This window comes from Amyelois transitella, chromosome Z (assembly GCF_032362555.1).
Source record: "Amyelois transitella isolate CPQ chromosome Z, ilAmyTran1.1, whole genome shotgun sequence".
In the NCBI taxonomy this organism is placed as follows: Eukaryota; Metazoa; Arthropoda; class Insecta; order Lepidoptera; family Pyralidae; genus Amyelois; species Amyelois transitella.
The window spans coordinates 7,551,054-7,578,488 of NC_083535.1; the positions used below are offsets into that span (position 1 = coordinate 7,551,054).

At 34.9% G+C, this 27,435-nt stretch overlaps 2 protein-coding genes across 2 annotated transcripts; one reads left to right on the forward strand and one right to left on the reverse strand.

The window, feature by feature from the left end:
• The first annotated feature begins 8,580 nt into the window (after nt 1–8,580).
• Nucleotides 8,581–27,375, forward strand: LOC106133994 (glutamine synthetase 2 cytoplasmic). Its single transcript, XM_013333924.2, has 8 exons — nt 8,581–8,737; nt 20,484–20,535; nt 21,269–21,466; nt 22,784–22,945; nt 23,245–23,458; nt 24,151–24,408; nt 25,452–25,591; nt 26,086–27,375. Exons 2-8 carry the CDS (start codon nt 20,505–20,507, stop codon nt 26,232–26,234), a joined length of 1,152 nt encoding a protein of 383 aa, XP_013189378.1. The 5' UTR covers nt 8,581–8,737; nt 20,484–20,504; the 3' UTR covers nt 26,235–27,375.
• Nucleotides 9,968–13,363, reverse strand: LOC132903978 (uncharacterized). The gene is made up of 3 exons (XM_060953787.1): nt 11,944–13,363; nt 10,556–11,844; nt 9,968–9,988 (listed from the first exon to the last, which is right to left on the reverse strand). The coding sequence occupies exons 1-3, from the start codon at nt 13,361–13,363 to the stop codon at nt 9,968–9,970; spliced, it is 2,730 nt and encodes a 909-aa protein (XP_060809770.1).
• Nucleotides 27,376–27,435: the final 60 nt, after the last annotated feature.

Below are 27,435 nucleotides of genomic sequence, written 5' to 3' on the forward strand. Positions count from 1 at the left end.
AAAAACTTTTTCAAATCAAAAGTACGGCAAGTAAGAAAATTTTCCATACTGACAAATATTCCAAAATTAGGTTCATTATAGAGGTAGAGAGGCGAACAGTATCACGACTTGGCCGTTTTTATTTACTCGAGTGTTTAGTTGGTAGCAGATAAAAATCGTATAATAAGATGGATCGACAAACTGTCAATACAGGGAACGATTCAAGGTGAAGATACATACATACATAAACATGCTTCCCGGAGGGGTAGGTAGTCTTCCCAAATGCCACGATGCCTGAAGCTTTACCTGACCTTTCGCTAGAATGTCCCAAATGACTGAAGGTGAAGATAGTGCCTCTATTTCGATAAAAAAAATACTAAACGGGGGTTAAAAATCACGTTGTTATTCAATGTTATTTTGTTGCACCCAGACACAGATAAAAATTGATACTAACAAAGTCTTACTTATATCACTACTTACTTATACTTTATTGTTATCTCCATATATATTATTATTGTAATCTCCATAGCGAATGAGTGTTAAGTAGCCACTGTACCGTATTATTTTGACAAACTGTATTACAACAATGCTACACTTAAGACGTTAAAATCATTTTCCACAAAAGATATTTTTTATGTTTGTTTCGGATATTGGAAAAACGTGGGGGGGATAATTGTCTAAATATTTTGTCAAAATCAGATCATTAAAATATTTTTTTCCTATGCTCTGTTACATTTCTAAACACACTAGATTTTGATATTAAAGTAGTAGTAATATAAGTAGACTATTTCATACATTTTATCTCATAATACAAAAACCTGACTTAAGTAGGTACGCAATTAAGGTTCATAGACACACCTCAGGCGCCATGATGTGATTGTCAAGCTGTCAAATAAACCTAGTATTTAATTGCAATACGAAAAGTATTATGTTGATGGTGGTGATCACTAAATATAACACTCGTGTAATGACAATGGGAACTCCTATCAGTTCCGACGACACATTTATCAACTTCTACTTCTTCAGTCTCATATTATACCTAATTCTAGAGTCTACTGGAATAAACAAGAATACTCCCATATATGTAAGAACATACATAAAATCACTCCTCTTGGCCGGAGGGTTACACAGAGGCTACATCTTTCCATCTGTCTCGATCCAATATCTTAAACTCCACACTACATGCCCTGAACCATTTGTAGAAATCTATAGATATTATTTCACTTTTTATGGCCTGAACAATAGTTACAGAACGCCCCTAAAACTCTCTCTGTATAAGATTTAAAAGAACGTAAAAGCCAGATATATACATAACAATCTTAATACAGAATGTCTAGCAAAAACCAGTTTCTTAAATGTTCAGTATATCAAATGAAAATCATATGATAAATTTAAAAGATAAGTCGAAAATAAACTTTTTAGATAAGAAATTCCTAATATTAAATATAGCACATTGGTATTTATAACAGAGCATGGAATGGCGCGGCACAGTGAGTAGAACAGAACTAAAGGGCCGAAGAGGTTTTTTAGGGATTCCAGAAAGGAGAAAGCAAACGCATCGCACTCCCCCACTGTTTCAGCTCGTATAACTGGAAGGTTGGTGGGTGGCGGTGAGATACCAAGTTGTCCAATTTCCATGGTTCTGTGTGATTTATGTTGTTAAACTTGGTAAATTGTCTAACAAGTTTATTTTGCCCGAAAAATCGTTTGAAAGAGTAAGAAGTGATTATACAAAAATTTGAACAATTATTTATATTACTATTTATTACAAAACCCATCATCTTTTAACATGAAAATATTTTAATATCAAAAGACGACGTGTCAGCAATTGACTTTAGGTACTGCTTGTAAAATGTAAATAAATCTATAAGACTTCATTCATAGTTTTGGATTTTCTCGTATGCATTGCATACGCATACGTCAATGTTTTATATACTAATTAATTAGCTATTTTTATTTATTGATAAACTACACCATTATATTAATAAGTATCTGAAAATAAGAATATTTACTATCTTTTAACAAAATAATAATGCCGTCTGGTTATAACCAATATTTTTTATCAAAAAGTAGCCTTTGTAGTAAAGTTGTCTGATAAAACCTCATACGATCCAGCCGTAAGCAGTTATGAGCTGATTTTTTGTTAGCACTTCATTACTACGTACTTGTGAAAATCGAATCGACCTGTCGTGACTTCTTTGCGATGAACCGCGTACAACCGGACACGTCTTGCTATCAGCATTTGTTATTACACGACGTCTAAATGTGACCACACTCATTTAGGGGAATTTTCAATATATGGTGATTAGAATAATTACCCGATATTTAGATCCAATCCAACTAAACTAGCTTTTTAACTAGATGCAAGCAATTTTATCAATATAGGATCTCCATGTTTAGTCTTGCAAGTGATGGTTATGTCTCAACAGCGCAGCACATTACGCGCGCGTGCGATGTGAGACAACGATACATAATTCAAAGTTTTAAGTAAAATTTCTTATATATTATGTTATGTTTGGCCACTGTTGCGCAGCGGTAGTGCGCTTGTCTGTGTAACAGTGGGTCGTGGATTTGAATCCCGACCAGGGCATGATGAGAAACGAACTTTCTCTGATTGGCCTGGGTCTTGGATTTTTTATCTATATAAGTCTTTCTGATCTCTGCGTGTTCCCGGTTGCAACCTCCACAAAAAATTTTTCGGGGCCTGGGGTCCGCCTTCCGACATATCTCTCTCCAATCCAAAATTTTTATTTAGGTATTACAAAATTTATTATAAATAGTTATTTAAACTATTTATTATAAAATTTAGTATCGTTGAGTTAGTATCTCGTAACAAAAGTCTCCAACTTACTTCGAGGCTAACTCAATTTGTTTAATTTGTCCCGTACATATTAATTTATTACGATTTCTATGATATCGGATTTTATTTTTAAGAATAAATCTATACCAAGACAACGAGAAGATGATCGGTAATGTTAACTGCCGATCGATTAAATTTGGTCCTCCTAGTAGGTGACTTTGTGTAGATACGATGTTTATTGTGATATTGTTGCTTTCACCTGTAGATATTTTGACTTGATCTGAGTTGAACATTTTATTAAAGTTATTTTTATTCATATCTAGATACCTATCTATTAGTTGTTGGGTTGTCATATAGGCAACCGACAACAAAAACTATGCTAAATATTTCTAAGCATTAAAAAATATTATTTGCACTATTAGGTATTTTGATAAAATACTTTTAGTAGCTACCCTGGCGCAAGCGCCTTTAAGATTAATTATTGACTAACGCAAGGAGAAAGAACAAGTAATAATACAATTATTTGAAGTTTTCATCAAAACAATTAAGTAGAAAATGAACACAATAATAAGTGTTCAGGATTGCATCGTGATAAAGGTTTATCTACGCCGCTCAGTATGTCAAGGGCTAATAACACGCTTACTTAAAATAAACATTTTTATGTCGACAATAACTGTAAAATAAAGGACAATAATCATACAGATACGTAGCAAACGGCTAACTTTATTTTAAAAAGTAAACACAAAAAATAAAACCATCTTTCTCATGACCTTATTTAGGATACCTTGCTGAAAAGAATAACAGGTCAAATCTACTAATTTAAAATTAAGAACTTAAGATCTTTTAAATCAAAGTATGCGATATCAAATATTAAAGTAAATGTTTTATCTATATTAATATTAGTAAGAGGTAAAGTTTGTTACTCTGATTGTTTGTTTGTAAGGAAGTAATACTAAACCGAACATGAAAATTCTTTCGCTAGTAAAGAGGTGCGTTATATGCGGGTGTTAAGCTATGTACCTCCTTATTGAAGTCAGTTAAATTTCTTAAGCCATTTCCTACGTGTAACAAACACTTCCCTGAAAACCGCATCAAAATTAATAGGTACAGCTTTACGCTTTTATCGCGGATGAAACATACATATGAAATACTAGAGGCCGCCCGCGACTTCGTCTGCGTGGAAACCCAATTATAACGTAACAATCAATCCCGCGGGAACTGCGGGATATAAAGTTATTCTGGGTCTTCAGCTACCTACATACTAAATTTCATCGTAATCGGTTCAGTAGTTTTTGCGTGAAAGAGTAACTAAAATCCATACTGACATACTCACAAACTGTCTATAATATTAGTAGGATATAGGTTAAACTGTGAACCACCTTTTTTTAAAGCGGACGTTTCTCCTGAATATTAAAAGCTTAAGACATAAACAAGTAAGTACACAGATGAACAGCTATCATTTTATTAATATTCTCGGTAAAAAAGGTCGACCAACGAATATAGAAGTTTTCATGTACGAGTAACAAATATACTCGTAAACTTTCGCATTCATAATACTATTAGGATAGGAATAAAGAAAATAGTAGGTACTAATACGTAGTATCTGTATGAAATTATTACTATGAGGTTTACTATTGTTAAAGTGTCGTTATTTGTAATTAAATGAAAACTTATAAATAAATAAAATTGTAAACTTTTATGCTTTTCAGTGCCAAAACGTAAGTATGCATATAAAATAACGAGTAGGTATCTGATGCAATAGCAAACTGGATTTTTTGGATATTGCCCAAGTTTCAGCAAACCGGTTTAGCGTTAAAACATATCTATTTGGAATGTACCTACAGTAATTTCTCTTTACAATAAATTGTATCGTAAGATAAAAATACATATATACCTACAAATAATAAGTGTTAATTTTATTTTCGATGGTGAAATGATTTTGAAAGTCTAGTCTTAGATACAATTTGATTGCAGTATAAGGGTTATGAAAATTTATTATAGACGTGCATATATGACTATCAACCAGACTGTAGTCCGCGGGTTTCGACCCGTGGAAATTTTCAGAAACTGATGTCTACTGACGAACTGATTTAGTTCTGTGAACGTTACTTTATAAACCGATCATAAAAAATACTGGATGAGCTCATTGATATAAATTGAGATTCAGATAGTGATAGATGCTAGTCCGTCGCCTAAGAAAAGGATCCAAATTATAAAATTTTCAAAAAAAAAGTTGAAAAGATTGGATTATATGGATTATTTGCCAGCAAATGCCAAGCTTGTAGTATGTCGGACTGTACACAGATCAGAGCAGTCACGCTGAAGCCTCGTGACAACAAGATCTACCAACAGTGCTAATTATGTTACACTTTTACGAGTGGAAATTGCCAATTTGTGCCGCAATCACGGACTAGGCTTTAACAATACATAAAAACGTCAGTACTAATGCAGAATAATTTTCAAACGTCTATGCAAATTGACGATTCTCCGCATATCATAATATATTTTGTTGTGTCAGAAGTTTTTGAAAAGAGACAAGTTATTAAACTGTGCGATCCAAACTGGGTTTTGTTTGATAAAAACTCTACTAAACTCTAATCTTCTTATATCAAAATTGACCGAAGTTTTTACTTTACCATACTAAGCGTGATCAGCTGACTAGCAAATTTGTTTTATATTCACGTTTTTCTATTTGGTTTAATGGAAGCCTACTCAGATTCATCATCCAAAGATGGTGTAAAAAGAATTCAAAATCGTCACTAAGAAATGTAGTTACGTGTTGCTTTTGTTTTCGTTAGTAACGTACTTATCTTTTCATGTAGGTACCTATCTCAATACCTAATTAGTTATCTTATAATTATTAGATAATAGATTTCAATTATCTAATATGTATCTTGATCAAATAATATATCTAGTTTGGGTTTGACCTTCTCCTTTTGTCGTTATAATTTCCTAAGTCATAAATTAGAAAATCGGAATAATATGTACCTTGTAATTCCAATTTCTATGATGTCATTCGGAAATAAGGTATTCAGTTTGTAACTGTACCATGTCACATAGTAATGGACACTAGCCACAAGATATCAATGATAATGCCTACACGCCTATTCTTTTATGTGGCCCGAGGCCGCAGCAAAAATACAATAGAAGTATAGTAACCAGCTTAATTACTAGGCTCTATTTAATTAATGAGGAAGCATGACGCTTTGTCACCGGAATATATAGAGAACCGTCATTATAAATTACGTACATTGGTATAAAAATATTTAGCTGTAATTAGGAAAATACACATTACCAAATGAAACTGTTGTTATTAACCGAGTTCACCAGCTGTTTTACATACATACATACTCGTAAATACGTCTATATCCCTTGCAGGATAGACATAGCCAACAGTCTTGAAAATACTGAGAGGTCACGTTTATTCGTTTGGCTTGATGATGTTGTGGTCCAAATAGCAACAGGTTGCTAGCCCGTCGCCTATGGATGTCGTAAAAGTCGACTAAGGGATAGGCTTACAAATGGGCTAGCAACCTACCTTTTTGAATCTCAATTCTATCATTAAGCCAAATAGCTGAACGTGGTCATTCAGTCTTTTCAAGCCTGTTGGCTCTGTCTACCCCGCAAGGGATATAGACGTGACCATATGTATGTATGTATGTAGGCTTTAATCCACGTTTCATCCTATTCTCTTTGGAAAGGAATCCTGGGTCCGCCTTTTGACCATATATTAAATGTTCTTTTAAAAGACGAAAATGCAAGAAATATACTACTTATATGGCTAAGTATTAATGCATTACTGTGATGACTACAGACTACGTTTACAGTAGTAAACGTCCACCACTAAAGGAAAATCTCCTGCCAGGCAGGTTATTGTTAATTGCATGTTGCGTCTATCAGTAGAACCTTGAATGCGCGATTTAGCATTTTTAGATATTGTCGCATATCGCACAAAGTTCTATTCTATCAAGCTGTAGTTCCCATTGTACAAGACCTACGTCGTAAGCACAACACAATATTTAAATACGAACATAAACCTTCAAGCCATTGATCATTTGATTTCTATTTAACAGTTCTACTAGACCCAGTTCATTCACACCATTAAATTATTACAATCTTAAATGTTTATGGTTAGAGCACTATTAAGTAGTTCATTTTCAAATATAATAGGTCTTTGACGCGTTGACATGCGCCACACAAATTGTTGAACAACGACCGAAACCAATTAGGTAACTCCGTCGTTTTACACTGAATACATACTTGCATAAGTAGTTTAGCATGGACTAATAAGGTAATTTACTTGTTCTTTAATTGTTTTTGTTTTGTTTAATTTTAAGGAAATTTGTGCTTCTCCTATTTCAGAACGTATGATTACAATATTATAATGAAGTTATTTTTTAAGCGAATTCTTTCTTTCTTTCTGTACAAAAAAATTAAAGTGTTAATACCATCAAAAATACTTATAAACTTTACAATTTTTTTTTAAGAAAGGTTACGGCTTTGTAGTAATAATCTCCTGGCACCACTTAAGGGATCTTTTGATTTGACGTCCGCATGGCATTTTCCGAGGGTAACCATTAGTGCCATTATGGTTGCATCTACCTGTAGAAAGATGCTCTATGACCGCAATTCAAATTTAGATTATTACAATCTGACCTCCGAAATGTTGTAAATGGCACCTAACTAGTTGGAATCATGTGTTTTACTAACATATTATGAATGTGCAGTTTTCCTCACAACTTATTGTACGACGTACCAGAGTCTTCTGTACAAAGATTTATTGGGATTATAACTGAGGGACAATAAAAAGTGTGCATTTTCAAAACAAATACTCGCCCATGCTCGTGGGTAATCTACGATCGCTTGACAAGAACAATAACATTGTCCTCACTCGACATTGGCTTTGTAGAACTCTCATTACGTGCCTATCCATTTGATGAGTAGTATCTTCCGCGAGATTAAGTATGAGGGGAGTTGTTTGTTCGAGGGAACGCTCTCCCCATCCAACAATAAACGCCTGTGAATGACTTCAGTATTGCCAGCAAGTTAACTGGAACACCTTAACTAAATAAAGGAGCAAATGTACAAGGAGAGTGAGAATAGTGACGACGATACCTTGATCAAATCGGAGATATCCTGGCCCTGCCAAAAGGTCAGGTCGGAAGTACGAGAGTACCCAACCTTGGCAGAAGCTTGCATGAAGAGGAAATGTATTATGTATGTAGGACATTTATGCAGGGACTAATCCCTGCATAAATGTCCTCCGCTGCGCCACATAAACCAAAATCAAAGTCTAAACTTTGATTTTGGTTTATGTGGCGCAGCGGTAGTGCGGTTGTCTGTGAGAGAGTAGATGTTGGGTTCGAATACCAGTCAGGGCATCTAATTGGTCTGGATCTTGGATGTTTATCTACTTATATAAGTATGTATTTTTTACAAAATATAGTATCGTTGTGTTGGTACGCCATTAACACACAAGACACAAAATATTAATTTAATAAGAACCTACTGTTTTGGCTATTAAATAAATTTTCATTGAATTTAACTTTCATCATTCATACGTTGATTACAAAAATTACATAAGTTAGGACTCCGTCAAAAGAAATTATATTTTCTTTTACGAGTTCGTAACGTAAACAGAATAAAGTTTGTTTGTGTTTCCGTTTCCGTTACTGTAGTCCGTTTCCGTTACTCCTCTGTTGCCCGCAACTCTGGTAAAAAGTTCCCGTGGCGGCAACGCTGGAAGTACGCATCGTGCTGCTACGTAATCGTACGTCGAGCTCCCACCACGCACGCGCGGAGATGCGCGCGCATATATTCATCGCCGCTTCGTCCGACCTCCAGTCAATTCCTAGAGCGCTTACTGTAACGATCGAACTAATTCGAGTGGAACATTGTAATCGGTCGAACACATAGCTTTGCGCGCGATCACCGTCGCGCTTTAGAGGATTTATTAAGGTACTGTAATTCCTTACTTGAAACTTTTAAATTAAGTGCTGTGTCGGATGGCGCGCAATGTTTTGGTCATGTCAGTGGCCGATGGCCTCAACACGTGCACGATGCATGCACTCAACTCTCGCTGCAGCCAGTCCGTTGCAACGCGAATTGCATCAGCGTAGCCCGAAATGGTCTGCCTTGATCACTTGTTGGTCTTCATGAGACAATGCTCTGCGAACTATACCTGTTACATGCCAAAAACAACACAAACATTACTCCTTTCAGAAAGAAGTCCGACTTTGTTTGACTCCTTTGTTTCGTAGAAGTTGTGTTATACTTGAATACTTACGAGTTTATAAAAAAAAATCGTTATTAATATATTAAATAACTACTAAGTATAAATCATAACAACAGTCAATGGACGCGAAAAGTTTTTGTTTGTTTTGGGCTAGTTTCAGGAGCTTGTTGTTTATAGTTTATCATATCTTTCATAAATAAAAATAAGTAGGTATGTTAATCGCAATGTATCTATAGGAAAAATACATTTTATATTGTGGTCGTTAATGAAACTATAACTGAAATATTAACTTCGTAAAGCTTATGTAGGTTCTTTTTTGTGTTCTAAGTTTAGTGGAGATCACTCAATCGGAATAACTTATTAGTATATAAATATTTAATTATAAGCTGATAATAAAATAATTTCGCAGAAGTCCAGATAAAATTTTTGTAGATAACTACGTATTTCCTACCTACTTATAAACAATAAACATGTCAATACTTACCGTACCAGATTGGTCAGGGTAATTGCATGTAAAACTGACAAGTAGGTACCTTTATAGTGTTAACGGAAAGTACTTGTCTGTCCATAACAACAATGGGACGACATTGAAATTTATGTAGGTAAACTGCGTGTGACGTTTTTATTAGAGATAAGGATGTCTTTGTCCTTACGTGTCTAACTTTTAGAATTATGAAATATCATTGTAACTATTAGATATTAAATGCATGCAGGTACTTATTGAGAAAGGGGTAATAAAATTAAAAGTATTATCCCAATGTCTAGGATATATTATTGTAAAGTTTCATAAAAATCCGTTCAGAAGTTATTGCGTGATAAAGTAACAAACACACATCCCTACTTTCGCATTTTTTATATTAATAGGATTAGTTAGGAAGGCTCTTTCCACAAAAAAATTCAGCGGAAAGTTTCTGAATTGGAATGTTACACGGGATTTTCCGTATTGCTCGCGTTTAGTGTTTAGCAATTATGACCTAGAAGTAGATACGCGCTAAGTAAAAATAATCACCCATATCTGACATCATGTGATAATCTTAAAAAATCCGTTAAATTTATGCAAATTATCTTGCTAAAAAAGAAATTGAAAAGGACAATGCAATTAAAGTCTTCACTAAAATCAAAAGAGAAGCTAATAATTAGTCAAAGTCCCAAATGTTAATTTATTTTTACTGATCTCCTTCTGTTATTAGTGTACAAATTTTTGTATAGACAAAATATACCGTAAACATGATACTTAGGTACTTCAAATAAGATATATAATTTAGTTAGCTCTTTTGAAACGAAAACAAATGTACCTACACGTATGGAATTTAGTGGTAAAAATGAATCACTTTGATTGACCTAATCTTAAAGTAACATATTCTCCAAATTAAATTAAACAAAAGATAATCTTTTATACCCTGTCAAAACACAACAAAACAAAACAGTTTACCTCGAAATTACCACTGTTTTCAATATACATAATATATTTTGCGTAGATATATTATATTTTTTATAATAATAATAAAAAAAAAAACTATTCTAAATTACAAGCTAAATACATTATTGTTTAAATTTGGACCCCTAGGAAGGGTTCCCATCACGCAGGCAGCATTCCCGCGCTGTATTGCAATAGCAATACGCTGCGCAAGAAAGCTGCCCGCGCGAGGGTCTCCTGTTGCCTCCCTCAGGCGTTTGCTGAGCGCCTTGTGGAGCTCCCGCGCGCCCTTGCCCCAAGGACCAAGTGTCTCGACACCAAACGGTACGAACTCGTACTGGGTGCCAAGACAACTGTATTTATTGGTCTTGAAGCGCTCCCGGGCGTCCGCCGCCGCACCAGCCTGTTTACTGGTCGCAGGGAGGTAGGACGCCGCCAGCGTATCTGCGCAAGTGGCGTCCCAGACCAGCGCGCGACCCATGCGCCAGGGTATCAATGACATCCCGTCGGGGCGCTTGCCATCGTCTCGCACGATCTGGGGCTCAAGGGCCACGGGGACGTCGGCGCTGACAAGCGCCCGTCTCAGGATGTCATTGAGAGCAGCATGGCGGGATTGGCGGCCGGCACCCGAGGAGCAGGCAAGACCATGGTGACCTAAGCGATCAACAGAAACCCCACAAGAGGCACAGCTGTGGTCCACACAGACTTCAGCCCCGACTCTGAGACCGACAGCCACGCGAAGAGTTAGGGGATTTAGAAAAGTTCCTAAAGCAGGAGATGGATAGGCATGAAGCCAATGTCCGGACTCTGGTCTGGACACGGCTAATAGTCTAGCCCTATCTCTGCTAAAGGAATTTTCCAAAAGAGAACTGAAAATAAAATTAGATGAAATGGAATCCCAGGCCCTTTGGCTTTGTAGCTTGGAGGGAAGATTTGGACTCGGTCCGGTTAGCCAGGCATTTGTGGCCTCATCCAAGCACGCAATCTCGTAGTTTGTAGTCGCAGGGACCTTAAGAATATTACCTACGAGATTAGATGTGCTGTGGATAGAGGACAAGAAAGCCGGCAGGGCTACACAAGAAATTTTTCGGATTCCTAAGCCTCCATTCCTAATTGGAAGGGAGGCTTGGGTCCATGCCTCTTCGCCAAAACTTATGTTGAGTATTAATTCAATTTTATTTTTTAAAAGTTGATCAATAGGTTGGACCAAAGTGGGGTATTTCCAAATAGGGCAACAACGGAGCAGGTAAGTTAATTTTGGTATGAATAAACAGAATTTTATAACGAATAACGCAGAGTGACTGCTAATTTTGGTGAGGCGGTCCGAATAGTCAGTGAATTTTGAAATTGATTTACTAAGAAGGGAAGGTATGGCCTCATCAAATATCGGTGAACCAAGTAGGTAGAGACTATCTTTTGTCAAAATTTTAATATTAGGGGCTATGTTATTAAAATTTTGAATAATTTGAGATGCCAAAGATGTATTTAAAGTTTCAGAAATATATAATTCACATTTATCAAAATTTAATTCCAGACCAATATTAGAGAACTTGTTTTTTATATCAATTAAATCTTTCAAAACTGTTTTAAAGTCTCCACCTAGGGTTCCGTCATCAAGGTACCATACGTTTAATTTTGAATTTAAACCGTGAATTATTGAGTTAATTGCCAAACTGAAAATAGCTGGACCGAGGGGATCACCCTGCTGACAACCCGTGGCCGAATCAATCTCATTATATTTGTGTACTAATTTTGAAGGAGTATGGTAGCATTGTAGTAAAAAGTTGTACAATTCCGGAACATGCAATTTAATTTCATTCAGCAAGGTATCCCTGTTGACCGAATTAAAGGCGTTTTTGACATCTAGTTTTAAAAGAACTTCGCACATATTGGAATGAGTAAAGGTGCGCACGGCATGCACTGCAGCTTCACACCCTCCACGTGTGCCGAAACCAACCTGTACAGGCTCAAAAAGATTTTGTAATTTATGGCGAGTGAGCCGAACGCACACTTTAGCAGCTAACCGTCTGAACGTAGACCCTACAGCAATGGGGCGTATACCACCGTCCTTTTTGGTCAGGGCAATAAGATTCGCCCCATAGATCACCGCTGACACGTCCTGACAGACATCTCCCAGCAGCATAAGATTAATTAGATTGGTAATGCTTGTTAGGACATTATTACCCGCTACTCCAGTGCCGTAACTGGTCAAATCTATCAAATGCTGCGGGGAGATACCGTCAAGGCCAGACGCCGATCCTTTGGGAAATGAGGCAAGGGCTTCTTTTACGTCTTTCTCAGAAGCATGAAGACAAGCGGAAGAATCTGTTGGAGGGTCTACAAACAGAGGAGTGGAAGGACCTGGGGGGTGTTTGGATAGAAGCGCAGCTGAGGTCTCTGGTGTATCTGGTGCAATTTTGTCGTTAGAAAACAACAGACGGGTAGCACCTCTAAGATCCCCGTCGTGTATTTTTTGTTCAACTTTTTTCGAGATATCATTACTATATGTTGTGGTGATCTTGAACTTTTGATTTGACGGAAGATTTTGTGAGGCAATATTATTTTTTATTTTTCTCGTAAGAGTGAGATTGTCATTGTTTTCAGAAACGTGTAAAATTTTAAATGAAAATGTAAGAAGTTTCTGCCACGACTCTAGATTGTTTGAATTAACGCAGGTGTTTATGATTTCCGATAGAGCGTCGGCTACGGGGGCTCTCGCACCCCGGGGCACTCGTTTGATGATTGGTGTGTTATGTTTGAGTTGGCATAGAAGGGTCTGTAGGGGAACTGTATTATCTGAGGGTGTGTTGCTACAATTGGCAGAATAAGGTAATGGAGTGGATTGGATAATACGTACTTGATGGATGCGGGACTGATGAATATGTAAACCTCTTAGTGTTGTGAAAGTTCTAGCACAGACACAACACTGCATGGGGGGACAGCAGGCGCAGTTCAGGAAAGAGGTAATAAAATTACAAAGTATAAAAAGACTCAATAAAAAAGAAAACTAAATCCTACTAATATTAGGCGTAAATGCGAAAGTTTGTGAGTACATCAGAAAAAATAAAAAATCGAAAATCCTTGGATGACATTGAACTTGCTGGCGTGCATACATGATCTAGGTATTTTTCCTTGAAACAACAATTATGTGAGCACTATAATATGTAAGTTATTAATAAAACTTTGTATTTCCAAAGGTAAATCCAATCCAAATCAAAATCCAGGTAAATAGCGGCTGACAATAGTTATAATCAATATGTCGGTACGGACTTCGGAAATTTCTTTCATTGGGCTTCCTCGGTGGTAATCAATTGAAAATTTTATAATATATTCTTGGCTGTGCTCAATTCACTATAATTTTATCTTTTAGCTGTAAATTCAGAACAATAAAGGAAAATAATTTTAGGATAATGTATATGACATGTTATGACAGACATGTCATGAAAAAAATTGTTTTTTTTTTTATTATTATTATAAAATAATTAATATTAGTTTAAATTATTTAATTAGGTAAGTATATTTATTATTAGTACTTTTCTGTTTAATTATAAACAATTGTATGTAATATTTATAAACAAATAAAATGAATCACTATTTTTTATTAAAGTAGCTATGTAAGTACTTGCCTAATTTCAAAGTTTAAACATAAATTTTAATGTTTTAATTTATTTCACGATGAAAATGTTCAGCGCTTTGATAGGAATATTTAATTATTAATAAAATTTGTGATCCTATTTTTAGTAAATTTTATAATTAATTTTTACAATATTCCTCGAACAACAGTTTGCCAAGGCGTGTTGTGATATAACACAAATTTACATTAGCATAGTGTGTAAACAATAACAACTAAACCGGAATAAGAATAATAACAAAGACATTTTCTTCCGCAATATTTTTCTAAGTTTTAACAAAGGTATTTAGAATTAAGAAATATAAAATGAAACTAGGGTTCAAGTAATTTCAAATAAAATATAATTTGTGTTAGTTTACTCGTTTTTATGATACTTTTAATTAAACTGATGGACCTAATGGTCCAGGCACTTAAATTTTAAAATAGCATATGTTTAATTTTGTTTTTTTTTATTTATTATTTTGTTTTTTTTATATTATATGTCTACTAAACATATTTTTATATTAGGTACTTGTATAGATTATTGATAATGCCTAGAATCATCCCTCATTTTATCCAATGGCACGTAAAAGTGTTGGGGGGACCTCGCAGTGTAATAAGACCAGGAAAATATTATAAATAAGTAACCTACCTCGTTTGCTTATTACCTATACTAAAACCACTGTAAGAATAAATCAAAATAAAAAAATATCAATGCTTGTTTATATTTGTAGAATAAAACATATGATCGTGAATATTCTTGAATTCGTGAGTCAGTCTCCGGTCACTCGGTCACGTACGTTCGTTAACTCTGGCGCAAACTAAGTACAGCACAGAAAATCACTTCGTACATTAAATAAATGAAAGTTAATTAAACAAAACAAATGTAATTGCCTCAAAGGTAGGTCAAGTCCTCAAGGAAGGAATCCTCATAATACGTATGGAATCGCAGGAATGAAATATTTTACTAGTCATCCGTAATATTCTTATTTTATAAGTCGGTCTGAACTCGACGCCGCGCCGCACACGCATCGATCTCATGGCCTCCAACTTCTTGACCAAACGCTGTTACTATTTTTAACCGTTCTCTAAAAGCGTCATCCTAACCTAATTCAGCCCAAGATACTTCAAACTCACTATGAACAACTCCCTTTAATAGATCATTTTTTCATGAATATCATTTTATTCTTATACGCCAATAAGACCATGTATCTAGTGTGATTTTCATTCTAGGACTTTTAAACTCTTGCTATTTTATTGTAAAACATTTAGGACACCACTTAGATGTAGGAAACCCATAGTGAAAAAGTTCTATCGTCATACATACTACCTACATATTATAAACTCCAAGAAGCTGCCAAACCAGTTTGACCAAGATTTCTGGCTTCTGACAGATGGCGGAAACATAAATCGATAAAGTAACGCGCAAATTTACTTTATTACGAGTATAAGTACGTATTGCGCATAAGGCATTGAACTGATTACATAGCTTTGGTTTTCGTCATCTTTTGTGTTAAGTACCACCACTTAAAATATCTAGTTTGTAGTGTTTTGTCTATACATAGCCGTGATAAGCTATCAGAATATAAACAAATCCGGTCGGCCGAGTTCATGAAGGCTGATTGTGATTAGGTAATCGACTTGTGGTAAGATATGCCCGATCTCTTACGAAATGTATCTATACTTCATTACTTAATGGTTCCTCGGTCAGATCAAGAGAGTTTGCAAATAAGAATACATGTACCACCGAATATTAAGTCAATGGAAGATTTTTTGTTAAGATCAAAAGTTCAATTTTGGGATGATGAAAATAGTAGTTGGTAGTATAGAAACTAAAATAGCATTCTCGATTGTATTCAGGGGTGCACCAATTATTAAATACAAATGCCCTTTTTGTTTCAGCTAACCAACTGTTGATATAATATCTAGTTCTTTGTTCCATGAGTCGACTTAAAATGTATTCTTTGTAAAATTAATACACTCCCGGTGTATGAAAAATTTAATAGTTACCGTTCGAACCAGCTTATCTCGTACGCTCGTGTCTTTGTTGTGGTTACGCCATGAGAGTTTACGATTGTATGACAATGTTACTATTTGTCACAGTCATCAGCAACGATAACAACCTCAACTTGATATCAGATTAACTCCGTCAAAAAATTAAGAAAATTTAGATTACTAACTACTACTGTGCTACTTTTATGAAGAATAAAAACAACTTAGTAAGGACTTATGTACCTCGGTAAGTACTAGTCCTAATTGGATATCATCGCGGAAATATAAATTAATGAAACAATTATATATACCTACTTTACAAAATATAGTAAGGTACCTTTATTAAGAATAAACATCTCTCAACCTAAATAGAACTGAATATACTGGTAAACAAAAGTTACCATAGGTAATGTAAAATATTCATATTAATTATATACACTTTTTTTTTATAAACTCAAGTTTAATAAATTAAAAAATTAAAAAATTTACATTCTTATATTGGAGGTCGTTGTCTTAGTGTCATTACTCGTACCTTTGTTGATTTCTATAAATAAAGGTTCATTTGTAAACTGTCGCGTAAGACTCGCCTTCGGATTTACGAACAAAGGAAACGAGGTGTGTGACTAGAACACATTATTTTATTGAACAACCTAGTCTGACCTCATTTACTTATTGAATATTTACATAGGTATTGATCTTAATATAATATAAAGAAATTTTTGAAAAATTATTTTTGATGTAACAATTTAAAGGGGAAATAGGTACTTATATTTATACAAAGCGACAAAGTACCTAAATAAAAGCAGGGCGAAAGAAAGAAATGTTGCGGATAATTTTGATTTGCTAGTTGATAGTGAAAAGTTTCATGGTGTATTTCCGAAAAACTTTGTCGAATTCTTTCATATTTATGTCTATAAAACTTCTGGAAGATATTATTTTTAACGACAGGTTCGTCCGAATTAAAAAAAAGGCACATACAGTCTATGGATTGAACACTAAAACTCTGTTGCCAACAACTGTGGACAAATGTGATCAAATCCATACATAATGTAGTATGTACCGATATTTTTTAAGACTCCGGTCAAAACACATTCCAGCCCGACACGGTCCTGATGAGTGTAGACCTTTAAACCGAAATGTAGGAACATACATAGATTGAAAGGAGACTGACAAATATATCAACGCATGGCCAGCGCATGGCCGACACCACTGAATGTTCTTTCGGAATTCACACTGAATTTTGGCACAGAGATAGTTATTATAATGCTAGTCATTCTTGAGATTGGTAGCGTGATTTATAGCTGCACGTTATCTAATAAAGTACACTTGAGATACAGTCGCCTGCAGGATGACTTGACTCCTTGTTCATACAAATCAAAACCTTTGGGCTATTCTCTGTACGCGAATGAATTGTAAATTACCATAGAAATAAAAAAAAATACAAATGATCATACGTCTTATCCGGAGGAATAGGCAGCGACTACAGTTTTTACTTACCACGATCCCCGTATACTCGATGTGTTCCACGCAAATATTATTAATTTATGCAATATGCCTTAAATTCGCCAGACAGTCGTTGATCTTTCAATATAATAATAAAAGCAATACAATGGATATCCCCGTTTTATTTTTGGTGACCAAGTATATAATTTTGTAAGTAGTGAGTATTTTTTTTAGTCCTGACCCAAGGAAATGTACCTAAGGATCGCAGCAAGTGAAAATCCATAGCATCTGGCTTCTCCAATGGGAAACAAGCGAAATAGTGTGTATGAATGTATGACGAAAGAAAATGTGTACCTACAGTTTTTTAAAGTTAGCGTGTGAGTGTAGTGTACCTACAGTTAGATTCTAGTTAATTTAACTTCATTAGGACTGATTTATTAGAGATTGAAACACTCCATCCAACTTCTATAGTAAAGAAAATACAGACAAAGTCGATATCTTCAAGGATAAAGCGAACTCATTAATTACTCTGTCCATTGTTTGCTCACTTATAACGGACATCGGGTAGGGCCATTAACCTAAATAGATAAATATGACAGTGCTATCGCACATGTTACATTGCACCTAATGATACAGAGCTGTTTAATTTAATATTATTGTTAAGATTGGCCTTACACTCATATAACAGCACGTCTTTGCCAGCAGTCCAATACTTCCTTCCCTTTATATAGTAGGTACTTAATTATGTGAATTTTTCTACAAACAGTGTGCGCGAAGCAGCAGGTAAAAACTGGAAATAAACAGAAATAATATTTAAAACAATTTTATTCAAAATGAAACTATTTATACCTATGTAGCGAAATATTATTTTTAATTTGCATGTGGTTTTCAAATGTTTTGACCTGCTTCTATTCGTGAATGTTGCTATGGACGAATGCGTAAAATAATTTAATACAAGCTCTAAGAATATTGTTTGCCAACAAGACAGAGCGATTGGTGTAAGACCGAAACCAGATCTAAGTCCTATATGAACTTGAAAATTGTAGACTTCTTGTATACATCATTATTAATAACTAAGCATGTATTGACACGAACCTATTTTTAAAATTAAATTGTATTTAGGTGATGTTTTTTTTTTAAAAATAAAGTTATTAGTAAATGAATGACGAAGAAGTTAATTTTTGTTGCATTTGTCGGTACGTTCCAAAATAATATGTACCTATTATATATTATAGTAACTTCATAAAGCTATTCGAAAATCTCAAAGGTATCTAAAAATAATAGTTTACGTAATAAAATAAAACGCGTGTGAGTCGATCGACACGCGAATGGCACGTGTATACTATGTTCAAAACGCTAGTTTATGTGTACATATGATAGGTTGACTAGTTAGCATGGGCGTTATGCCAATCGATTGAAAGAAATTACCTTCGTTCATCAAGGGCCGAATAGTTTCAGTACAGGTTGAGTATGCTGGTCTATCGACCTATATATCGCTATATGTAGAGGTATACTTAATATTACTAGCTTTAACGCTGTTTGTCACTTACAAACAAAATATTTTCACTTCATAATATAAGTCAATTATATAAATAGTTAAAATACCTATATCAAAATCAAAGTAAATTTATATCTGCCATAATTTCCATAGCAAATTCAGTGTTCAGCATTCCCACTTTTAATAAATATAGATATTGTTTACAACATGCCTTTATCGTACATATTATTCAGAATTTTGCCACTGATTCATTAATTATCAAAGCCACTATTAGGGGATTTCCTATAGACATATGTAAGTCAAAATAGATGATAACTCAAGTTCACCCTCTGTATGAAAACCGACAGTGCCAAGTATTTTTCCATCCGATAGTGACGTTAACACATCGCTTTACCCGTCACAATTTTACGACCAACAATTTTGTAGATTTCATAGATTTAACTCAGACATTTAGGTATTATTTGGTTGATAACATTTGTTGAACGTTGAACGTAACAACAATGTTCTGTAGATTGCTTACTAGCTGTGCCCGCGACTTCGTCCACGTGGAATAGTTATTTTGGGCATGATTGAAGCCCTCAAGGATGAATAATTTTCCCCATATTTTCACATATTCCATTAATTTCTTTGCTCCTTATAGTTGCAGCGTGATTTTATAGGTATAGCCTAAAGCTTTCCTCGATAAATGGTCTATTCAACACAAAAAGTTTTTTTTTAATTTAACTAGTAGTTCCTGAGATTAGCGCGTTCAAACAAACAAACTCTTCAGCTTTATAATATTAGTATAAATTAATATTTCTAATCAGCTTCGTATAAAATATGCTGAATGGTATTTACTTGTTTTATCATTATTTGATTTAGCAATGATAGATATTTAGATATGTAACAATAAAGACAGCAAGTAGGTACCTATTCAAACACAATGTTGAAAGTTATTTATCTTATGTAAGTTCCTACCTACCTACCCACTTGTCAGTAAGTGCAGTTTACATTTTGTATCGTATATGTAATCTCCTCCCATTTCATGTTTTTATTCTTTGTAACAGCAGATACATAATGAAGTATAGAAGAAATAATAAATTTAAATGAGATCTTTCTCATGCCATCCGTGCAAATTTATCTAAAAGGAATGTGCATAATTCATGAAATCATACACGCGTAGAGTTAATAGCACACCGTGATCATTGTATCATGAATTATTTATTTGTAAAGATTTTGTTATTATTTCTTTCGTAGGTGTAAAAAAATTAACTATATATGTTACGAGAATTGATATTTTACAAAAAATTGTAGTCTACAGTTTAGTTAATCCTTTTGCACTTGTAAAATATAAAAATCTTTGGATATATTACACGAGTACAACGCGTTAAAAATAGAAGCCCGTACGTAAGTAACTGTATGATGTTTAATACATATACATATAATCACGACTATATCCCTTGCGGGGTAGACAGAGCCAACAGTCCATATGATGTTTAAAATATTAAATTTTGTTTTTCTTTGTTGCAGGTCAAACCTAACAAAACAAACATGGCGGATCCCGCCCATGGAAAAATAGAAGGTAAATAATATTTCATCGTTAACAATTTAATTTATTTTATTATTTACAGGCTCGACTTGTTGTTATTTCTCCTATTTTATAAACTCAAATTTAAAATAATAAAACCTACAAGTGTTAACTATAATAATAAAGACTACAACCTTTTTATAATAAAACTTTCCGTCAACATAAACAGCTGTGTAATTTTATCATGATAACCTAAATTAGAAAATTACAGTTGACGAAATCTTTTGTTTACATTAAATTATATCGACTAGTTTACATCATGTATTACTGATAAACCCTTCCGACGTCGGTCACCTTGTCGAAAACAAGCAAGAGCGTAAGGCACAATAGGACACATCATTAGTTCAATATGCGAATTCAGTCTGAAATTGTTAAAGACCGTCGTAGTTTCTTTCCTAAAGGTAAATAAAAAATGTTACATTTACATCTTCTATGCCCGTGGTGCGTGTTTTACTCATGATCCTGGATTAGGTAAGTCAGGTTTTTATTAGTTTGAAGAACCACAACCTTGTAAGGGAAGCTAACCCATATTAGGTAAAGATAAAAACAATAATATGGGTTAGATTAGGTGACTTAGGAGTCGTCTTTATGAAATTTATGGGAAACATAATTACTATTAAAGAGTCCTATTCTAAAGTGCACGGCACACGTAACATAAGTATAAATTGATATATACCCTACTCAATTTAAAGTAAATATATATATTTGTTATTTAAATTTTCCACAGATAACCCAAAAATATTGTCCGGCCCAGTATTGACAAATTCTCCCAATGCCGTTCTCTCGAAGACCCTGCTTGGACGCTACAATGACCTGCCTGTGCCCCCAGACCACGTCCTAGCGACGTACATCTGGATCGACGGAACCGGAGAACATCTCAGATGCAAAGACCGCACTCTCAAATACATACCGAAATCACCAAAAGGTGGGTTAAGTATCTTTTAAAGTATTTTTTTATTCTCGTAAGTGATATTGTGAAGGTTCTGAATCGAGTAGGGAAGGTAAGCATACAAAATAACATGAAAATCGATTTATCGGCTTTGAAGACAGGCAGGCGAACGGAGACAGAATTTCGCATTTTCATTATTTCCAAAAATACAATTGTACGTATATTGGACAACCAAGTTTCATTGGGTTCCTGTTTAAAAAAATAGAATGTCCTAGAAATGTTTGCCCTTTCCCTGTACTAATTATCATACCCGGAACTCTATGTACCTACAATTTAGCCAGTTTACAGACTAATTGGCAGAATTATAGGTAAACACAGTAATGCGGTGTAAGCGTGTTGGGTAATGGTGGTTGTAGTTTTATTACATCCTCATTAACATCTGAATTAACAATGCCATTAGCATACTTTATTTAAATGATTTGACCTTAACGATTTGAATGAGATGTTGGTATAAATACAAAACAATATGGTCTAGTTAAATTCGACTTCAACTTAGAACTTATATATTCAAGATTTTATACATAATTAAAAAAATAATGAACACGATTTATATTTTCTTTTCTAGATAAACTTACAAAAATAATAATTAAAAGGAATGATCGATGTATCAGAACATTTAATCATGGGTTGACGTGTATTTATAAGAATAAATACGAAGCACCTTATTTCTACCCGAAGGATTTCGGGGAAGAATTCGCGGTCAGATGCAGGCATCGAGACCGGGAGAATGGGGATAGCTTTGATGAGAATTTGAAAGGTTTCGCTCCAATATGATTGTCCTCTGCAGTCTTAGAAATGTCATCTAGCGTAGCTTTCATTTATTGAGGACTTCTTTTTAAATAACAGTTACCAAGTATGTAAATAGTATCTGTTGTTTTATATTAATTAGATTGTAATAGTAGTGATGTAGGTATGTTATCTTAATAGTTGATAGTGTTTTGTAATGAACTTTTAATGAACTGAAGGTACACAATAATTCGAAAACACATTTTGAAAGTAGTTAGTCACAGGCTATGCAATTTCCTACATATTAATGGCTTATAAACTTTTTAGTCGTTGGACTATTAATCCGGCACTATCTGATCGAATATTTATTTTGTCATCAAGCTATCCAGCTGAATGTGGCTTTAGCCTTTCAGAAACTGATGAAGATAGACCCAACTGAATAAACAGAGTAACCTCGTAAGGAATAAAGAATGAAGAAAAGAAACAGAAGTCTCATTGCTACAAAACAATATTTTAATTCTTTGGTCCTATGACTTTCGCATCTTTGTGACGAATATTTCTCCCTAGATCTGCCAGTATGGAACTTCGACGGCAGCTCCACTGGCCAAGCTGACGGGCACAACTCTGACACGTGGCTAGTCCCGCGAGCCATCTACAAGGACCCATTCCGCCGCGGAAACCACATTCTAGTCATGTGCGATACGTTCAAATACAACATGGAGCCGACAGGTTAGTATGAAGATCGAAAGTAGATAATATTTTGAGTGTTAAAGATTATGTTGCAATCAGTTTATCGATCATTTTTTTAATGATTTATGTAGACCCATCCATTGTTTGATGTGAAAGAAGAAATAGTAATGGGAATAGAAAAGGAAATGCTTAGATTGTGATGAATGAGAGCAGATTGACTGGAAATGAATAGAAGGAATACCCTTATCTGACGTGCTTGCATGAAGTGAACGATACTTAAATGTAAATGTGGAAAGATGCAGTCAGTGCCAATTGTTTATGTATTTATGTATTTTCAGCTACAAATCATCGTCTAAAATGCCAGGAAGCTGCCGATAAATGCAAAGACGAGGAACCCTGGTTCGGTATTGAGCAGGAGTACATACTTCTGGACGCAGATCTGCGACCGTTCGGATGGCCACCAGGCGGCTTCCCTCCTCCACAGGGACCGTACTACTGCGGTGTCGGCGCCAATAAGGTGTTCGCTAGGGATCTCGTTGAAGCTCACTACAGGTAAACAGGCAAAGTAATTAAGACTCATTTCAATACCCAAAGGAAAGGGGTCAGTACGGTAATGCATATATTCTGAATAACGTTTGACAGGTAGCGGAACAAAACGTCTGTTAAAAAGATACCTTTACCTCTTCGAATAAATTCGAATTAGGGTCCGATTTCTGCGCATATTTTGCTTAGTTTTGTACATACATATATATAGTCACGTCTATATCCCTTGCGGGTAGACAGAGCCAACAGGGATAGGCTTACAGCCTATCCCTTAGTCGCCTTTTACGACATCTATGGGAAAGAGATGGAGTAGTCCAACATATTTTTTTTTGTATTAGTGCTGGGAACCACACGGCACACTTTTGCTTCGTGTTTTTCATTTACATCCACATCTGATTAATAGAGACCATGTGGTTCCCGACACTTAAGAATAAGACAACTCTATTTCTTTCCAAAAGATGTCGTAAAAGGCGACAAAGGGAAAATAGGAATCTAATGCAGCTTTAACAAAGTATGATCCAATATGGGTAAGGTTCTCCTGCGAAGTGGATGTCAGACTGTCAGACGGACGCTTCGTGTAAAAATCTAGATTAACCAATCATGATGATCAAAAGGCGCACGTCGGGCTCATCTCCTGGTTAGGATGTAACCGGGATTAGTTCCAGAAGGAAGAAGATCTACATGTAATGAATATTTTTCAGGTGTTGTCTGTACGCCGGCGTTCCTATTGCCGGCACCAATGCCGAAGTCATGCCTTCGCAATGGGAGTTCCAAGTCGGGCCTTCGGTCGGTGTGACAGCCGGCGATGACCTGTGGATCGCCCGCTACATCTTGCACAGACTCGCCGAGGAGTACGGAGTGATCGTGACCTTCGACCCGAAGCCAGTCCAGGACTGGAACGGATCCGGAGCTCACACCAACTTCTCAACGAAGAAGATGAGGGAAGACAACGGCATCATGTAAGGAATTTTGTGTAATATATGTAGAAATGTTTCAAAGTTTTCAATGAGAGAAATCTTTGTTCCTAAAAAGCAAAATTAACGGTTTAGTTGTAACATTCTATTCTAGGATATAGGTAGTAGGTATATGTATGGTATAATGAAATCGATTGAGGTTAAATATAAATCCTGATCAAGGTCGTGTCTACACGGCAATGACCCAACGTCACGTTATTGCTGTGTCTGTGCATGTAGATAGAGCAAATTAACATCAATTCTAAATATATTAATCAACGGATTTCAATACGTATATTTTACTCTTTCAGTACAAAATGCATACTTAGTAGGAATAGCGAAGTTGTTGTCTTATAAAAGGAGATAGTGTATAGTTAATGATTAACTGTCTAACCATTTATTATCTCTATATTTTTGTTGACATCGACACTGTTCACAACACAATAACAAAAGATTAAAACGCCCAGTATTTTATTGTAACGGGATATTTTATGTAACTAATGACATATTTTTTTTTATATGCATACGTTTAGTACCTACTTAATATTAATAAGTTCATGATATCACTTAACATTTATAAGCGGGGCGTAGAGGGACAAAAAATTGTATTGAATTCAAACTTAAACATGTACACGCAGAAATTCCATTATCTTTCGTTTATCGACTATCTGGGTAAATTGATCTGACTTTTAGACATTCAATGTAGGTACTTCGGCGTGTTCCTTGCTTAATATGTTGTTGAATAATAATATTTTGTGTATGTAACTCTACCTTATTGAGATTACCGTGAGCAGTTACTTGTTGCATGAGAGATAAGATTAAATCAAATGTTGAACAGAAAACATCACTAGTGTCGTATGTTTTATTTTAATTAAAAATAAAGGTGGTTCTTGATTTTTTACACGCACATAAAATAACGCATCTTTTCCGGAGGGGAAGACATATTTCTACTTGCCCCGAACTTTGCATAAGTACTTCTTGTAACTTTCATAATTAAGGTACTTTATCGGGAATTCTCCATATTAATTATGAATGTTTCGTTATCGCAGTGAGATCGAGAAGGCCATCGACAAGTTGTCCAAGGTGCACATGAAGCACATCAAGGTGTACGACCCTCGCGGGGGCAAGGACAACGAGAGGAGACTCACCGGGCTCCATGAGACTGCCAGTATTAATGATTTCAGTGCGGGTAAGCAATGGATTTTTTTAAATATAGAAGTAGTAATATTCGTTGTTTCTTACAAACATTTACAAAATGTCACTCTGCGGGTCTTAATCTTAACAACAAATGATACTTGTGTACATACATTTATACAATATCATAATTGACTGCTTTAAGCGAGAATGCTAAACCTAACGAATAATAAACAAACTAAGTATATCTAATGCAATAAGTTAGTAAAACGACCAAAAGTTTATATGGGTCCCTAGTAGGTAGCTGCCGTTCACAAAAAAACAAGTTATTTGTAGGCTGCTACTTTAGATACGTTCGCAATTCAATGGTCCTTTTTTCGACATTTTGCATACATAAGTAGGTACTTAAGTACTTACAACTATTATTTTTAAAGTTGTCAAGTTTCTTACTAATAATATTTCTTATTTCATTAAACATGTTTCGTAGTATTTGCGTACTACTTTCTATTAAGTATAATAAATGAATAACATTATCTATATCATTATCAGGCGTTGCGAACCGTGGCAGCAGTATCAGGATCCCGCGCACCGTGGCGGAGGAGAAGAAGGGCTACCTGGAGGATCGCCGGCCCGCCTCCAACTGCGACCCCTACTCCGTCATCGATGCACTCATGCGCACCTGCATTCTCAACGAATAACAGAGCGAAACCAACGCAGCGCCTACGCCACGTGTCAGCTAACATACACTGAAACCACAACACTCTCCCACACACCAACTCCATGTGCCTAAAGGATGCGACTTCCAATCACAAAACTTCCGAAGACTACTATTTTAGCACAAATAAATTATAACCCATATTAACCTTTTCTTCTCTACAATTTGTCATTGGAAGTCACACCCAACAGTTAGATTAAGCTACTCCAGAACAAGCACGCACCCGTCTGTTTTTATTTCTTTTTCTTTATTATAGAAAATTATACACAAATATTAATTACATGTGTAAGTTTTATAAGTGACTTGTAAGATTTATACCAACCAATGTATAAATGGCCTACTTACAATCATTTTGTAATAATGGCATATGAATAGCACCTCGTATGCAGACACGTGATAAAGCTAGTGCGATACAATGGACCACATAAGATATTATAATAATATAAATAATTTTTACGAATATTATGTGATATTTAAAAATAATTGTTAATTTTGATGTTGAATAGTTTGTTTATACAATTATATAGTCACATATCATTATTTTTAACAATTTCATTTAACAATAGGTAAATAAATTAATTATCATGGTCATAAGCAAGGACGAGGCGCTTGTAAAGAAATTGAGAACTGTTGAGTGTCGGAGATAAAATAACTAACGCTGTGGTAGGAGTACAATATTTTTCAACATACAAATGTATATCATTGTTGAAAACTAATAACAAATAGCCTGATTAACTGATAATACAAAGTTTAGACACACTTTACCATATTTGATTAGTTATGTAATATGCGTCTATGGTACGTTATGATACTATAGTGTAGTGCCTCCTAGTACCTACTGCAAAGTCATCGCCTTTTAAATAATTTAAATTAAATTAACTAAGTATCTAGTAATATTAAAAAATGGTTAGATATTTTACGCACTTCACATTTAGGTCACCTAAGAACTAGTAAGGCACATGATGAACTGCCTCAAAATATATTTACAAAAATCTATTTACCTACTTCGTTAGCATTTTAAGTACTTTGCGTATGAAGGCAAATTATTATTTAAAGTTGTATAAGAACATGTTATGTATAAAATCTAGAGATGTTATAAAATTAAAGTGTAATTTTATTCAATATCGAGGTTTTTTAATCGCACGGTTCCAAAAAATCATGAATTCGATATCACCACATAGTAT

Coding starts and splice junctions, on each gene's coding strand:
- LOC132903978 (XM_060953787.1), bottom strand. CDS start 13,363: ATGCAGTGTTGTGTCTGTGCTAGAACTTTCACAACACTAAGAGGTTTA. Junction 11,845..11,943: donor GGAATTAAATTTTGATAAAT/GTGAATTATATA, acceptor TTTTGACAAAAG/ATAGTCTCTACCTACTTGGT. Junction 9,989..10,555: donor GTCCAAATTTAAACAATAAT/GTATTTAGCTTG, acceptor ATCTACTTCTAG/GTCATAATTGCTAAACACTA.
- LOC106133994 (XM_013333924.2), top strand. CDS start 20,505: ATGGCGGATCCCGCCCATGGAAAAATAGAAG. Junction 23,459..24,150: donor CTCGTTGAAGCTCACTACAG/GTAAACAGGCAA, acceptor AATATTTTTCAG/GTGTTGTCTGTACGCCGGCG. Junction 25,592..26,085: donor TATTAATGATTTCAGTGCGG/GTAAGCAATGGA, acceptor TATCATTATCAG/GCGTTGCGAACCGTGGCAGC.